The 16690-nt window shown below is 38.2% G+C and overlaps 1 protein-coding gene across 2 annotated transcripts in view; it reads right to left on the bottom strand.

Annotated features, from left to right (window-relative positions):
* The window catches only part of ADCY8 (adenylate cyclase 8), a 122291-nt gene that overhangs the window by 40813 nt on the left and 64788 nt on the right, over window positions 1-16690 (bottom strand). The window contains exons 6-8 of one of the 2 annotated variants that reach the window (XM_050307046.1): window positions 10246-10404; window positions 6142-6412; window positions 102-299 (exon numbers count right to left, since the gene is read on the bottom strand). In XM_050307046.1, the coding sequence (XP_050163003.1) occupies window positions 102-299; window positions 6142-6412; window positions 10246-10404 (628 nt within the window). The remainder of the gene's footprint in view (window positions 1-101; window positions 300-6141; window positions 6413-10245; window positions 10405-16690) is intronic. The other variant, XM_050307055.1, reaches the window with a different exon arrangement.

Here is a 16690-nt window from a genome sequence, read left to right as displayed (position 1 = left end):
AGAAAACCAACAATGCAAGCCAGAACCTACAGCTTCTCTGCTTCAGTGAACATTTATCACAATTTGAGTTGCGAATAATGCAGCTACCAAGACCCAGCTACCTTATGCTCCAGGCTGGAGTCTTTAAACATCAGTGAAAAAGGCTTGATATGCTCTCTTCTCAATTTATCGCCACTCCGTAAGTCGATGGTGTGCTCTATTCGCTTGTTAATTTCCTCAGGCCCAGACTGGACATGCAAAGCTTGTGCAAGATGGTTTGGAAGCAGATTTATTGAATTTCTTGTTAGGGCAGCCAGAGTCTAGGGGAAAGCACATGCAAAAAGAATAAACCTGCTGGTCCCCTTGGGTTAAAAATGCAATGTTTTAGATCATGTTGCATTGCAAACCATTACAGCATTCCATGCAATTCATTCAATGAAATATACAGAAGTGTAAAATAAGAAGTCTGTTCCACTAAACACATACAGTGCATTAAGGGGATTACTTTGATGTCTTCTTTAATACAGACTAGGAGGTTTGCTGCTGCACTGAGCACTAGGGCTCATTCCCCTTTCCAAATACCACTATTTAAGTATTAGAGCATGCATGAGGGGAGTAGTTTTAATAAATAGGAATGGAAACTACAGAAAACAAAAGTCACAAAATAGGATTAATGAAGTTTTTCTTATCTTAGAGTTACTGTATGTGTGTAGTTAAGGAACAGATCAGTTAGTTAGGAGTGAAGAAGGTGACATTTCTAGTTACTTCAGCATGGGTTTTCAAATAATATGTTCTTCTTCACTACTGGTATATTTCAGCCAATCTAGATTGCAGTTGGGCTATATGATTTAACTTAACTAAAATTCACATTATTGTTTTAAATATTGTCTCAAATGCATTATTCCTTTGGTAATTCATTGACTAATCAAAATAAAAAAAAAAAGAAAATACTTCTGCAGAGCTTCGCAAAGGAATTCTAGCAGAGATAGTATGAAGGGTGCTTCACATTCAACAAAGAGAGTTTGTTTTCATAAAGAGAATAACTCATTCCTGTTTCATAGTATCACTTCATGACACAAACCACAGTGAAGCAGCTCTTTCCCACTTGAATAGGAAAATAAACTCTACTTCTGGGATGCTCCCAAGGGTTAGGAAATGTTAATGAATGGAAAGGATATAAAACTTCATACATCATAGCATAAGACATTTCAGAATTATTATGGATAAGAAATACACTTTTGCTTGAGAAAATTTATTCCATAGGTCTTTACTGTAAAGACCTACATTGTATCTCCTATTGAGCATTGTTGAAGCAGGAGTTTAGGGTGTATTGTCATTGGATAACCCAGCAAAGCCAAGTCTTTTGAATCATGGGATTACATACAGCAAATGATAGAGGGAGATTTCCCTTGTTCATATTCAAACTATCATCCCCAGGTACATTCTGATGAATCTTGGAGATTATATTTAAACACAGGAAGGGTCTCAGGTACCCACTGCCAAACCCTAAGTGGCAGCTATCCTTACAGTCCTAAAATCAAGTCATGGACTTCATAGTCACAGATAGTATCGCATATTCCATCTCTTCCTCAGTAGCTTAAGACCCCAAAATAAAGGCAGAAAAGGGCATCAGGATTTAAATATTCTCTCTGTTTAAGTGAAAAACAATTTTCTGTTGCTTAGTAGAAAAAGGACTCAAATTGTGACTTAAATTCTTCTGACTAGCAAATCAGTATCATTAACATTTGGAGGAAAAATCAGTACCATCATGCTAAAGTTTCAGATATGTCTGAATCCATATCTTAACCTTGGAGAAAACAATCCATTGAGTCAAATGGATAAATAAATACTACATTATTACACACTAAGACACTTCTTTAGTTTAGTTTCTCCTATCTTTTAAAAGGAGCTAAAAGTTCTTATTAATTTTTAGTGACAGAAATGGCACCAGTGGGTCTGAAGTCACTGTTAAAGGACGAGATCACATCAGATGCTGTTGTGTACATTGTTTCCTCAGAATTAGCTCATAGTTCTACTTCCCCACTGGAAACGAGGGTGGACAAGGTTCCTAATGGGTTAGCTGGGCATTGTGTTTTATTTACATGAGAAAAATAATCTCAGTTCATCCTAGTAAACAAGTGCATTTTGCTTCAAATTATATTTTAAGATTTGATTGATAGGAAGACTTGTCTTTGGATTGTATGAAGTGGTTTAGAATTCACGGTAGATGAACATGACGTAATATCACCACCATGTCTATGGTGCCTGTGGTATCACTGCAAAAACAGACTCTGAACTTGCTTCTATTTTCAGAAGACAACAAGGAAATTCATATTTGTGTTTCATCGAGTTTTCCCTCACACCCATATACTTAAGAAAATTGCTTCCCTGTAATTAGTAATAACAACAGTGAAAAAATACCATGCAAATTATTGTCTCAAGAATATGTTCTAAACACATTTTGTCTCTGTATCCCCCTCTTTGCTCTGCATCTTTTAAGACTGTGTTATGCCAGTGTAAAGAAGTATTGGTTTTTCCTATTACCTCTCCTATACTTTCGTGAACAGCTGTATGGAAGACATAGTTAGAATTCTACAATAGGCTTTTGAAGTTTCCAGATGCTGACAATAACCATTCATCATGCAGGAACAAACACACGGTTCTGTTAGGGAAAAGCCTAGCCAAGCTTGCATCTGAGACTGAAAGGAGATGAATGAAAGCAAACAAATAATAAAACTCTAACAGTAGACGTATTTTATAGAGACCTTAAAACATTAGCTTAGATTAGATTTTACTTCCTTCCTGCAAAGTTTTCCTGCAACAAATCCAAGAATCCTGCTCTCAACAAGAAGGGAAATTTTTAATCAGTACCATTTAGAAAACTATAGGAAGGTTTCATTTTTTTTTTTTTTTTTCATACTGCAAACACCAGGTCTTGTAGGGAAATAAGAAAATACAAGGTCACATCTAAAAAGACAGGATGCAGGTAGGATTTAGTTCAAAAGGAAGACACCTAAAAGAGGGTGTCCAAACTTCTATTACTGCCAATATACACTCCAGACTCTTACAGTTGCCCAGTCCTATGCAGTTGTGGTCAGCTGAGATGCCCTGGGGTACCCAGGAGCCAGGAGATGTGGCACAAGACTTAGCAACACAATGTGCTGCTGGTGGGTGGTGGGGACCAGCTGGGGTGCTCTGGGGTATCTCGAGATGCAATAGGCAGCCACAGTCCAGCAGCTGAATCGAGCTCTTAGCGTATTTCAGCACAGGTATTCAACACCACCTGAGACATCAGAGTCTCTCACCTGGCCTTCTAACTGGTAGTCTGGATGATTATGGGTGTTTTATAGGCTCCTTCTCATACAGATCATTTTAGGCTGCCTAGAGCACCATGAGTGCCATGAAACCCTTGTGTTTGGGAGCTGAGCTGTGTGAGGGATCAACACCTGGGACAGTCAGTAGGTACACAAATGCAGGTGCCTTGTTCACAATGCTACCCTTTTGTTTAGACTTTCCTGTCATCTTGGCAGTCTTTCAGTATAATTTTTGTGACAAGTGTTAAGACTCACTGCAACCACTAGTACAATATGCTTATAGAAAACATTCTATATATGTGGGGTTTTTTTCCTAATTCATGTCATTAGAGGCCCATCAGGTGCCTCCAGCACTTCCCACACTGACTGTATTATTCTTTCAACTACTCCTTTTGTAAGGCATACAGAAGAAATCCAACTTTATCAACAATTAATTCATTTTAGAGGGGGAGGCCTACACTCTATTGACACAAAATAACTTCTGTACAACTTTCTTATTTTAAGAAAGAAGCCCAGACCCTTGTTTTAATAACAGAAAAATCCATCCATATTGGTCATGTCTGAATTTTAGAGCTGACAATTGCACCCTTGGCTTACCCTCACCATTAGAGCCAGGGCACATAGTGATAAATGTGCTGTGCACAGATGTATTTTTTGTTAATATCTGTGACTGCCTACATAAAAAGTGGTTATTCTGTTCCTTGCTCATATCAACACATCTTCAATGTTCCCTTCTTCGATATCAACACTGATTTAGGTTGCTCATAGAAAATGAGTTTGAGGTAATGAACATGGATTGGGATGAATTTGAGTACGGTATGAGAACTCAGCAGAGACTTTGCCTTTTCACATGCTTCCTAACATAACTAGAGCTAAAAGTAATATACACGTAATCAGAGTTGCTCAAAACTTGTTGTAACTTATATTGGGTAAAGAAATAATTTAAAGGCTATTGGCAAATATTCAAACACACAGAGTGATTCATTGTTGGGTTGCTGCTACCAGGATTCTCAAAGCCTGCTGCTGACAGTGACCTTTAAGCTTCATAATTAATGTTATTAAATGCTTATTCTGTCCAGGACTGACACACCTCTGGAAAAAGTTACTATATCCTAGCATAATTTAAATCTGTCATCTGAATTTTAAGCTGAAATACATTATTTATGAGCAGTACTCTCTATTTGCTCAACTGCAAATTGAAAATTACATAACAATTGAATCATACATGGAATAGCAGATTTTTAAAATCTGTCTCCATCAAAAAGCTTATTGTAAAGCTGTGTAGTATAAAATTACATCTATTTCCAACACAAACCTAAGTTCTTAAGAAACAGTGAGAAATTGCTCTAAAAAAGGATTGTTTATTGCCATGAGACAAAGATATGCTTTAAAGCAACCCTTTAGCTATGTCTATTTCAATTATTTTTGTGGCCTTTTTACCAGTATGGTGCAGGAGTTGTTCAATAATTGAATAAAAACACCAGTGCTTTATTTCATTCCTTGTCTTTGTTAGCATCAAGGTCATGTTTAGATGAAAAAATGATTAATGAAATGATAGCCTGCACTGTGTAGCTTTTTTTGAGCTACAGAAATTGGAATATCTTTCAGGGAAAGAAGAAGAAATAGAGAGAGATCAGAAGATATTCACAGCAGCATGCACCCATACTTCTATTACTAATGAAATGAGAATATAGAGACAGGTCAACAAGATACAGAGAATACTAAAAGGCAGCGTACATGCAGATACACAGATGTACAGAACATATATAAAAACAGGTGTTTTATATAAACTATGCCATGCTCAAGTTCAGTTTGAAGAGACAAAGACACTGCCATGGGCTGATTGACTGTGAAATTTTATCACTTCTGAGCACATTTGTAAGAAGCAGAAGCCAGCTGACAAAGCAAGACCTCCACACAACAATGCTTGAGGTTCAACAGACGGTTCAGACAAGTAGGAATAAGGATGTGCAGTAGAAGAAGGAATATATCATATCATTACAGGTCCCTCAAAGAAAATGGAAGAAAGCTTTAGCTGACCTTGCTTCATAAAGACTTATCAGTCTTTGAAGTGAAGTGAAAAGAGTGGAGTCTGAGGGCATTTCAATCTTTCCATCTTTAATTCCTCTAATCAAGGAGACTTCATAAAATGATTTTTATTACTGCACAAGAATTTCTGGTTTCCAGGGTGCTAGCAACTAGCCATGCAGTGTTTTTGGAAAAGATCTGATCAGCAGCAGTTGCTGTTATCTCATATTTCTATTGAGCTATGCATGACATGAGAGCCTAACTCATCTGCTAGTGAACCTTAACTACGTCTTAGAGTATGAGGTTTAGTATTTTTTGTGAAAAAGAGTGAAAAATGCACAATCTGTTTTCACAAGGTGCTTTTTAAATGTAGATCTTTTTCTTTCCCTCCTATATTAATAACGTATACTATGCTTTTTCCTTTGGTAAAACATCTTTTCCCTCATCCCTTTACTTGATGACAGCACAGTGAAGCCATGCAATGAGATATACATTCTGACTAGAATGTCCCAGATAGTTTAGTAACATTAGCTTTGTTTTTAATTTACTTTTTCATGGACTGGTTCAATTAAAACTAAGCTTTGTGGTATTTAATTTTAGTTGGAAAAAAAAAAAAACAAACCCAAAACCTTTGGTCCACTGACATTTCCCCAGTTCAGAACGACTGAATTGCCTTGAAACAATTTGTTTAATCCTCTGCTGTTACAGTATGTGTTAGAATAAAAGTTAAAGATGAATTCGTCTCCTCTGAGGCCTCCATTATTAAAATGCACTCAAGCATGCATTTATACTTGATGACATTAAAGGAAGTTTGACTTACGTTTTGTTTTCCCACTATGTTATCAAATGGAAGTTCAGGGCTCCAGGATCCTTCGGTAAACGTAGCTCCACTGTTTCTCCTGTCAGAGGAGCTGACAGCCTCTTTCACAATATCTTCAGGCAAAGTCAACAGACTCTCCTCAGGTTGTTTAATTAAATAAGTCTCAATGTTGTGCTTCCTCAAGAATTCATTACGCTCTTTGCCATGCCCTTCTTCAACTTTATAATCCCCATTCAGGCAGTCCAGAGTGGCTTTGGAGATGTGAATTCTCCTGCATAAGTGAAATAAGGAACAACAAATACTGATTGTGCTCTAGTACACATAGGTAAGAAGGAGTTTTTGAGCTCTGCATAGTGTTTAACATCATGGATAAATAGAAGGGATTCTATTGTGTACCATGATTTCTATGAAGAAAATTAAAATCGTGTATTCAAAATAGTATATTTGAACCCAGGAACTTCATTTGGAGGCAAGTACTCTCTAGACAGGTTCATATCAATAGGATCTCATGATCTCACTTTCCTGTGACAAAGTCCTGTCATGGGAAAAAACCCTTTGACATTCACACTTGACACCTTTACTCACAGTAATAGTTTAATGGGAGACCTCCTGAGTAAAATGGTATTCAGAGTGAATGAAAATTGGCACTTCATATGGTGAAAGAAAAATATATGGCATGCATTAGACCAATTTATGTGAAACTCTTTAATTTCCTTCTGTTACCTGAGGTAGCTTAGACATTGAAATTAATGGTCTGATTGCACCTGCAGTGAATAAGGGAAATAGGGAAACTATACAAAGGCAAGTGAGGTAATAATTTCTCTTAAGAGATTAAGTGATGAACTCAAAAAGCTTTGGCAAAAGCAAAGTTGAATTTAAGAGCTCAGATTTTGCAACAACATGGTAGGAATTTGGATATCTTCCAACTAAACCTGGGGGAGCTTTCTTATTCCTATTTTCTATTTCTGTTTCTTATTTCTATTATGCTTTTCTGAGGCACCAGAATTTGCTTTGTCTCCTGTGAAGGAAATGGTGCTAACATGCACCCTGGGAACTTCCTTCTGGAACTTAAAGGATGCTATTACAGGGTTAAATTCCATAACATACTGATGGAATAAAAGACTATAGGTGCATGTATGATGTGCATGTGTTTCCAGAAAATAAAATGCTCATTGATTTTAAGCACTGTGAAGTGGCCAGGAGTGTCAGAATTTGGAACAACCAATGTTTATGTGAAGCATTAAATGTCAGTATCTAGTTAAAAGATCAAAACTTTGTATCCCAGCCAATTTTTAACCTGTCTCAGGTTTTTTCCCGTGTTTTGTGTATCTTTCGCTGTCTGAAGTCATGCTGCTACAATGACCACAGAGATAAGTAGCATTCTGTAGTCAAATCTCAGTAAAACTACAATAAAACCCACTAAAAATGTTTCTCAAATACAAGCAATTTTGGCGTGGACTTTAAAGGCAGAGTATAAGACCTCTCAGAAAGACAATACATTTCCTAACTCTTAGAAATCTAAATAGCCTAAATTGATTCAAGTAAAGTAATTACATAAAATTAAAGAAAAAAACCCAAAACAAACCAACCAACCAACTAAACAAAAAAAGAAAAAAAAAGAAAAGAAAAAAAAAGAAAGAAAAAGGAAGTGATACATTAGTTGCCAGGGTGCTTAGTTTGAACTAATATAACTTGGAAGGTTATATCCTGAAAATGGATTTTATAATGGAAATGATAACAGTTTTAAACAGAGTGTGGAGATAGGTATTGATGCAATATCCTTAAGTGGACCAAATATTAATAAATAGTTAGTAGATTAAAAAGGTATTTTCTGGTTTCACCTTTTGCACTACTTGCTTAAAAAAACTTAAAATGTGTAATGGAGAAACATCTTTCTAATTTTAGACAAATACAGCACACAGGGAACCTGAGTATTGAAGTCAGAGATTATAGCCTGTCCTACTGTGGAAAACATATCAGGCCCAAAGTGTTAGATGATACTGTCATTGAAACATCCTGGAAAATTATTTATTAGGTTTTATGTAGCTCAATACCATAGTTGAATACCTCAATATACCAGGCAAAGACTATCAGAAGACTGGATCCTGGTAGAAGAATGTCACTGAAATAACACTGTAGGATCTTACATGGTTTCCTTCTCAGGTGTTGTGGACACATTTGTTTTCCTCTCAGAAAACCAGAAATGAGTGCTTTCCCTCAGTGCTCGTAATTGCCTTCTCCAATGGCAGCTGAGCTGCTGGTTTATGCTGCTTCACTCAGGGCCAATCTCTCCCTACATCACCCATGCTCCAGAGGTCTCAGGGTGACATGCAGCCACTGAGGGAAAGAGCTGACCCCTTATTTCATGCTCTCAGACTCCATGGAAGGATATTCCCCATCCTGAGCTACCTCCCTTGACTATGCCCTCAGGAAAGGGTTGGAGTTCATCTTTGCTCTTGTTTCACACTGTGGGAGCAGGACCAGTCATAACCCCAGGGAAGCGTTTCTGATGAAGCAGCTCTGGGAATGGGAATGATCTTGATATTATGGTAAGCAGGGGGATTTGAATGCTGGCAGCAGAAAGAAGTAAGGAGAGGCTGACATGAACTTAAGTGCTCTGTTAAATCTGCTCCGTGCATTAGAAAACTCTGATGTAAACCACTGTTGTGAGGGATTTTGTGGATTGCTGTCACATACAGGCTTTGTTATGCTGGCACACTGATACCCAGGAGTGGAAATCACTCTGCTCTTACAGACTGAAACCCAGCCAGGCATCTTATCTGCAGGAAGGTTGTGCATTTTCTGGGTTATTCATTAATAGCCATATGACTTGCACACATTAACAGCAATAGATTATGCTTTTTGCAGGTGTGGATGGTGGAACTTAGGTGATCTGCTCGTGTTAACAAAGCAGCACCTTAGTCATCCAGGTCTACCAAGTGGGATAAGCAGCAGGCAATGAAATTTTTCTTTGAAATTTTATACACTGGTGGCATATGCAGAGTACAGAAGTTGTTCTCAGAGCATGCAGTGTTTCATTTTCTGCTGATTCCAAGAATATATATTAGTATAGAGGTTTACTATACAAAACTGTGGAAGGGGCCTGCATTTACGAAATATGAAGCAAATTTCCTTCCAACTTCCTGGGAACATGACAGCTCTGACAGATCCTGATGTGTGTGTAGGGAGTACAGCACATGATTCAGTTCTGATGACTTAAAATCTCTGTCATTCAAGGTGACAGCGTCCCTTAGACTTTTTCTACATAAAGCTGTTTGTTGCTATTACTTCTGAATTCCATGGCTAAAAATTGAATTGTATCGGTGATATTTTTCTACATCTTTCATCAGTGGAATTTGGGACTGAAAATGAACAGAAGATTTCTGCAATCACTACTGTTGCTTCAGATTTAGGATTTGCAGCTTCCAAACTAGTGTGACATATCGCCCTTGTCAGGCAGAAATACATTCAAATTCCAGGTGAACCAGCTGCATCAGACACTCAAACACAGAAAAACTAGGCAGCTCAATGGAAAACTATACATTTTCACATACAGACAGGTTGAGAAAAAGTCTCAAAACATCTACTAAAACATCAAATTACTTAAAAGACTACCTAGAGAGCCTGCTTTTCATAACAACTTGTTATTAGCATATTGACCTATGAACATGTAATTCTTCACACACTTTGTGCATTATGAAATAAAACAAATTATAGTCTTGTGCCTCATGATAGTCTTTGAATGCAAAGGATGAGAGAATAAAGCCTGGAAAGCCTCATGAATGGTCAACACCTAACTGGGAAATTTGGGCTACCTCTGAGTATTATACGGGCTGAAAACAAAAATTGATCTTTTTCAGGAAATCAAGGTTGGCAAAGGAAAATAAATATTTTTGTCATGTCTTTCCAAATGCCTCTGCAAGCTGACCATTTCTATGTTTTTGGATTATAGCCTCACTAATCCTTGCCAACCACAAAATAGCAGGAAAAAAAAAAAAAGGTCATAGTTGATGAAATAATTTAAGACAGTTAATCTATTGGCAAGGTTAACAGTGTAATGTGTTGGCAGTGTTTTCTGACTGTGGGAAATACATGATGCCTTACCCAGGAATTCCACCTGACTCGAGTTTGTTTGCGATGTCCACGTCCCATGACCAGACATCAAACTGCCACTTCCGCAGGCCCAGCACTCCACACAGAACCGATCCCGAGTGTATCCCTATTCTCATGTCAATGTCATGCTTCGTTCTTGACCTAACATACCTGTTTAACAAAACACACACAGAAAGAAAAAAGACCATATGAGAGCATATGTCACAGTTTTCCATATCTTTTAGAAAAGGGTGTGATGTAAAATGATGTCAGCTTGTTGTAAAGTGCAGCCTAGCCTGTAAAATGAAGAGATAACTTTCCAGGTAGCAAAGTACAGGCAGTGATAAAATGGCTCTAAAAGTCAGTTTATCATTAATTGCATGCATGGCTCAGTGGCACACTTATTATCCTGGTCAGATAGAAAGAGACAGATGGGGAGAGAAAAAGATGTCTGAATGAAAGTATTTTGTTGGACTTATTGACTCCTTTAGCTTGGAATTATAAAAGACAATTCAGGAAGAGTATGAAAACTATTTTTATCAAACCTGTGTATACTTTTATTATTTACTGTAATTTTTGAATTATTTTCAAATTTTCAAAAATGTTATTTTATTGATTGGGATTTTCCAGAGTTACTTTTCGCACAGAGTTACTTTTTGCATAATTGTTTTCAGTAGATTCGACCAGAACACCATTTACTCTCTTATGATAACTGTGCAAGTTTAAAATCAGTTTATTCCATTCTGTGTGATGGCAAAGACCATTTCACCACTCAAAAGTAAACACATGTGGGCATATTTGTTAACAGTCCCAGAAGAGGGACTTTGCCACATCACTGTTTTCAACTAATATGTCTGTTGATTATAAAGGGAATATTACTGTATTAAAATTGTATCTTCCTCTTCTGATATGAGATCACAGATACTGTACTCAGCCATAGGCACCTTAATTGGTGCCTTAGACCCAGGAATAATTCTTCCAAATCAGTGCTGAGATATATCAGCACATCAGTGCCAGACACCATCAGGTTGGGTTTGACAATCTTTGGGGTCGGCCTCTTCTCCCACGGGACTAGTGAAGGGGAAATGACCTAAAGATGTACCAGGGAAAATTCAGGTTGGATACTGGATAAAAATTATTACCTGAAAGAGCGTTCAGCATTGAAACAGGCTTCTCAGGGAAGTGGTGGAATAACCATCCCTGGAAGTGTTCAAAGAACGAGTAGGCACTTTGTGATAGGGTTTAGTGTGCATGGTGGTATTGGGTTGAAGGTTGGACTTGGTGATCCTGGAGGTCTTTCCCAACCTTAATGATTCTATGACTCTATCACCTTGGGAAGTTCACAACTAAAATAATTGAGCTGTATCCGCTGGGATGAAAAAGACAGCACTTTTCCAGTTCTGACTGTGTGACAATCATTATTTGCACCAGAAATAGTGTTAGAGCTCATGTTCATTAATATTTGAATAGTGTGCTGAGGGTAAGAAAATCATGCTGCTACTGTTGCTCTACAAACAAAGCTTCTGTTTCTCTGTAAAGACTTTCAGTTCTACGGTCACTGAAGTCAACAAAAGCACAGCAAGATCACACCACAGAGCAGGCAAAGAATAAACAGCTCTATTTCACAGCTCTGAAGCTAACTACCATTGCCTCAGATGTCTCAGTCATGACCTTGACAGATTCTCTCTGGAGGAGAAAAGGGTAAATTGCTTATTGCATTCAATATTTGGCCTTTCATTGTGGCAATGGAGCATCAGTTCAGTTTGTAAGGGGGAAATAAAAAAAAGAAAGAAGACTTCTAAAATGGAGAGAAACTAGTTGTATAAAAATGTGAGGAATTGAAAATAAGAAATTTATCTTTTTTCCCCTTTCCTGCATATTATGGAAACTTGGAGAAAGGCAGGCATATGATAAGTCCCAGTACAGTTGTTTGCCTTAAGCAAGGGATCTGGGCAGCAGCTCAACAGGAGACAGCAGTGAGCGTGCCCTGGCAGCCCAGAGGGCAAAGCCCATCCTGGGGTGCATCAAACACAGCACAAACAGCTGGACAAAAGAGAGGATTGTCCAACTGTGTTCAGTGTTGGTGTGGCCTCACCTGGAGCCCTCTGTGCGGTGCTGGGACCCACCTGTAAAGAAGGATGTGAAGGCCCTTGAATGCATCCCAAGGAGCACAACAAAGCTGTCATAGGGCTCCTGTGAGGAGCAGCTGAGGGCTCTGGGCTTGTCTAGTTTGGAGAACAGGACCCTGAGGGGGGAGCTCATTGCTCTCTACAGCTTCCTGAGGAGGGGAAGGGGAGAGGGAGGTGTTGATCGTTTCTCCCTGGGATCCAGTGCTAGAATGAATCGGAATGGTCCAAAGCTGCATCAGTGGAGATTCAGCCTGGCAATTAGGAAACATTTCTTTACCAAGATGGTGGTCAAACTGTGAAATAGGCCTAGAGAGGTGTTAATGCCCCAAGCCTATCAGTGTTTAAGAGACATCAATCCTATCCCCCTTACCTTATCTGTTGTCTTTCACAGTTTCACAGCAACTCTTTTTGTGTGATGCTCAGGTGATATCAGATCTCAGAGGAGCCCCTGGTGGTCTAGTGGTAAGGGCGCGGCGCTCTCACCAGGAGGCCTGGGTTCGATTCCCGGTCAGGGCCACTCCCGGGCAGATGGAGCTCGTTAGCCCTGTAAAAAGGCAATCCATCTACGGTCCTTAGGACCTCGCTGCCACCGTCCAAGCTCGCTTGGCCCCGGCAGATGAACCTTAGGATTAAAGGGTGGGCTCAGTTCCGCGCACACTGTGTCTCACCTAAAAAATCCAATGCGTAGGCTGGAAGGTGTAAAGACCTTCCCCGGATCTTCGCTCGCGAAGACTGGCCATTATTTATTATTAGATCTCACCTCTTCATCAGCTGACAGTGTGGATTTGGCTCCCTGCCTGCACCCTTTGGCTGAGGGACATTCTGTTTCTCTTCTGCAGTGCTGGTGCAGCTGCAGGGCCCTGTCTTTGCATCCTCCTCTGACTTGTCCTGCACAGCAATGTGCTCTCGTGTTGATAGATGTGAAACTAATTGCGTGAGAGGACCTGACTGAATGGAGCCAAAGGCAGTCTGAGTTATATCTAAAAAGCCCTGTCCAAGACTGAATCAAAGCACAAAACTGATCTAGTACGGCTCATATTACTTTATTATTTTCAATGCAAGAAAGAGTAGAGCTGTTGAAAAACTATTTGTGGAAACATTAATCTTCACTAAACTTTTGTTGTAAGGTATTAAACTGGATAAAGAATAAGTGGTTGTAGTTTAAATGTGAGGGGATTGATTAATATGTAAAAAACCATGGAATTATAAGTATTCTTTTTCCTTAAAATTCGGAGTGATGTGGGGTAAAACAGATTTCTGAATTATGTAAAGAAGGGGACTTCATCATGGTCAGATTCAACTCCCTAACAGCCAGACTACCACCTAGTTTAGGAGGTCTTGTTTAAATACAACCATAGGAAAAAAGCACTTAAAACCTTTGAAACAATAAAGCTTGGATCACCTTCATTAATAGTAGTAGTTCTAATTAATTCAGAAAAAGCTTCTCATAAATAACAGCATGTACTAGATACTGAAAAAAATGAAGAGAATTCATTTTGCATAAGCTCAGACGTTCCACATCTTTTAGTTCTCTCTCTTAAATTTATTCAACTGTCAATGAAACTTCTAATAAAAAAAACTTGTTTCAACTACTTTACAGGATCTCTGCAAATACATTGACAAAGTGTATGCATGAAGCTGCATTATTGATGATCTATAAAGCAGCCCTGTTTAGCTCATGAGCGGTTTGACATCTTATCCAGGATGAGGTAACTGTGACTGATGCTATTCAAGCCATTCATCTCATTTTGGTCCAGAAAGTGATAAAAAAAGTCATTGATTTTAATTGGATCTTGGCATTTCATTCTGGTCATCATCCTTTGATAGGTATTTGATTTTTGTCCTGTTAATTAGAGCTTTACTAATGTAGAAGGTGAGCCAAAAGCCAGAAATTTGCTTTTCAGCCTTTTCTGTAGCTGTCAAAAATCTGAATGCCCTGGAATTCACACATTGCAGGTTCAGAAAGTGACACACTGGCTACATTTGTGCTGACCAGTTTAACTGTGCAAGGTTCTGTCTATGCTTTCAGATTCTTAAAACAGCCCCAGAATGTTTCTTCCCTGGTCATGTGATGAAGACCATTTCTAGTAGATAATTTGAATGCAGCTGCCTGATTTTGGAAGCAAAAAGATTTCAGGAGAATGGAGTTGGCCAGTATGTTCCACTTTTCCTTAGTTACAGAAAACACTCCCTGGGGCTGTTTAATTTACCCATCAAGTCGTAGTCACTATCATCCTCATGCAGATATAATAGGAAAGTCTATGTATTTGCTTGAAGTAAATAAGGGTCTTAGCTGACCCTGCTTTGAGCAGAAGGATGAACTCCTGATGCCCTCTTTAAACTGAACTGTCCTATGATCATAAGGTTCAGTTACATTGAGAAATTTTTGGTTTGACTCAGCAGAATTGTGGAATTTTCCTAAATGAACTCAAATGCTTTTTGGTGCTGACATGAGAGCATAGTAGGTGAACTGAGGTAAATAATCTTTTCAGTAGGACTCTAGAAACTTTGTTATACTTGTGAAGGAGATATCCATTATTTTAAAAAAGCTACATGACAGGGTGCACTAAACTACTGAACACTTTAAAGAGTACAGCTCAGGGAATATGACTTATGGGATGTAACACTTTGGAGGGGAACTTAAGACATGCTGAATTTACAATTTAAAGGAGATACTATCCCAAGAAGCCAGTTTAAAATAGCTCCAGGGTGAGTTTAACTTGAAATTAAAGCTGGAACCCAGTGTCAGCAGAAACTACAATCTAGAGAAGTTTCATATCGTCAGACTTATCACTGATATAACTGACTTGCTCTGAGTTCAGATGGATGCTATAGCAACATGGGCAGAGTTAAAGTACTGCTGCATTCCTGTTTCTTATTTCACTCTGCTCTGAGAGGCAGGAAAATATAATATTACAAGGGACTGCACACAGTATTATTAGAATTCTGCTTTTTCATTTGAAAATTATGTTATAAAATCTATATAGTTATATACATATATATAGATATACAATTCTACACCATTTTGTCAATATAACTTTGAAGGTATTTGGTGGCACATTCAAAGGAAAGAGGTCTCAGAAAGACATAAACCTATTCATCTCTGCCTAGTTTAGTTCATACAGACATCCAACAGCAAAACCAGGGAAAGACAAACTGTCCTGATGCTCTTTTCATTCAGTCAGTGGCTGAAACAGACACGTGGAGGTGACAATATGATCAAGTCTTGGTGTGAAACCAATTCACTCTGAGAACTGCCTGAAAAGTGCAGGCTGAACTTGCGAATATCTTGCAATGTCCCTTTCTGCCACCACACAGAACTGAAGGTAAGCATTAGTTTTTGATTTTGTGAAGACTTATTATCTCTTCTATGAATCAGAGTTCATTGTGTCATGGGTAGAGCCTTGTACATTAGAGAAGAAATAATGTGTGGAAGGAATCCAGAACTGGATCAATGATATTATTATATAATTATATAATTAAGTAATGATTTGCTAATAATGGAATATGAAAACAATTGCTGGATCTTTTACTGCCTGAGTAACTCTTTTAACAATCAGTGATCACTTCATGATTCTTGTTAATACTCAACAAATGAAGTTAAAGGCAGCTTCTTCATGCTAAGCACAGGAAACCTGCCAGGTCAGTCAATGAGATCATCTAAAATAACTGTGGTAGTTTTGGTTGTGGGGTTTTTGTTTGAGTGGGGTTTTTTTGTGTGGTTTTTTTTTTTGTTGTTGGTTTGGTTTGGTTTTTGTTGGGTTTTTTGTTTGTTTTTTTTTTTCTAGTTTTCCTTTATTTCCTTCTCTCATGAATTTATCTTAATATTAGTAGTTAATTACTGACTTTTAATGAAGACAAGCTGTTATCTAATTTCTGGAGTTTAGTTTATATTGTATGCTGAGACTATTTATTCTGTCATAATAATTACTCTTCGAGCTGGTATTTTAGTGGGAAATAATCCAACAAATGAAACCACTCAGAACTCCTTGATTTACCAATCAAATATACCAGCACAAAGGTTTGTTTGAATTTCCACTGTTATAGGTATTGTGCAATTTCCATTTTTATACCATGAAAGAGAGTTCTTGAGCAGCTGAGCCTCACTCAACATACCTCCCTTCTCTCCTCCCAGTCACAGAGATTTTAGGAATAAGGACATTTGAGAAGGTGGTGTTATCTCTGACACCCACTTAGCTTGGGTGATAACTGTGAAAATGAAACATTATCATCTGATGACTAAACATTCCACTAGTATCTCATTTCTATCAACTGTCAGCACAGACAGGCATTAATACAATAAAATTAAACACAAGAAGAGTTGTGCT

This window comes from Myiozetetes cayanensis, unplaced genomic scaffold, assembly GCF_022539395.1.
Source record: "Myiozetetes cayanensis isolate MyiCay16 unplaced genomic scaffold, myiCay2020 scf1, whole genome shotgun sequence".
Classification (NCBI taxonomy): Eukaryota; Metazoa; Chordata; class Aves; order Passeriformes; family Tyrannidae; genus Myiozetetes; species Myiozetetes cayanensis.
This window is presented reverse-complemented; position numbering and strand designations above follow the sequence as displayed.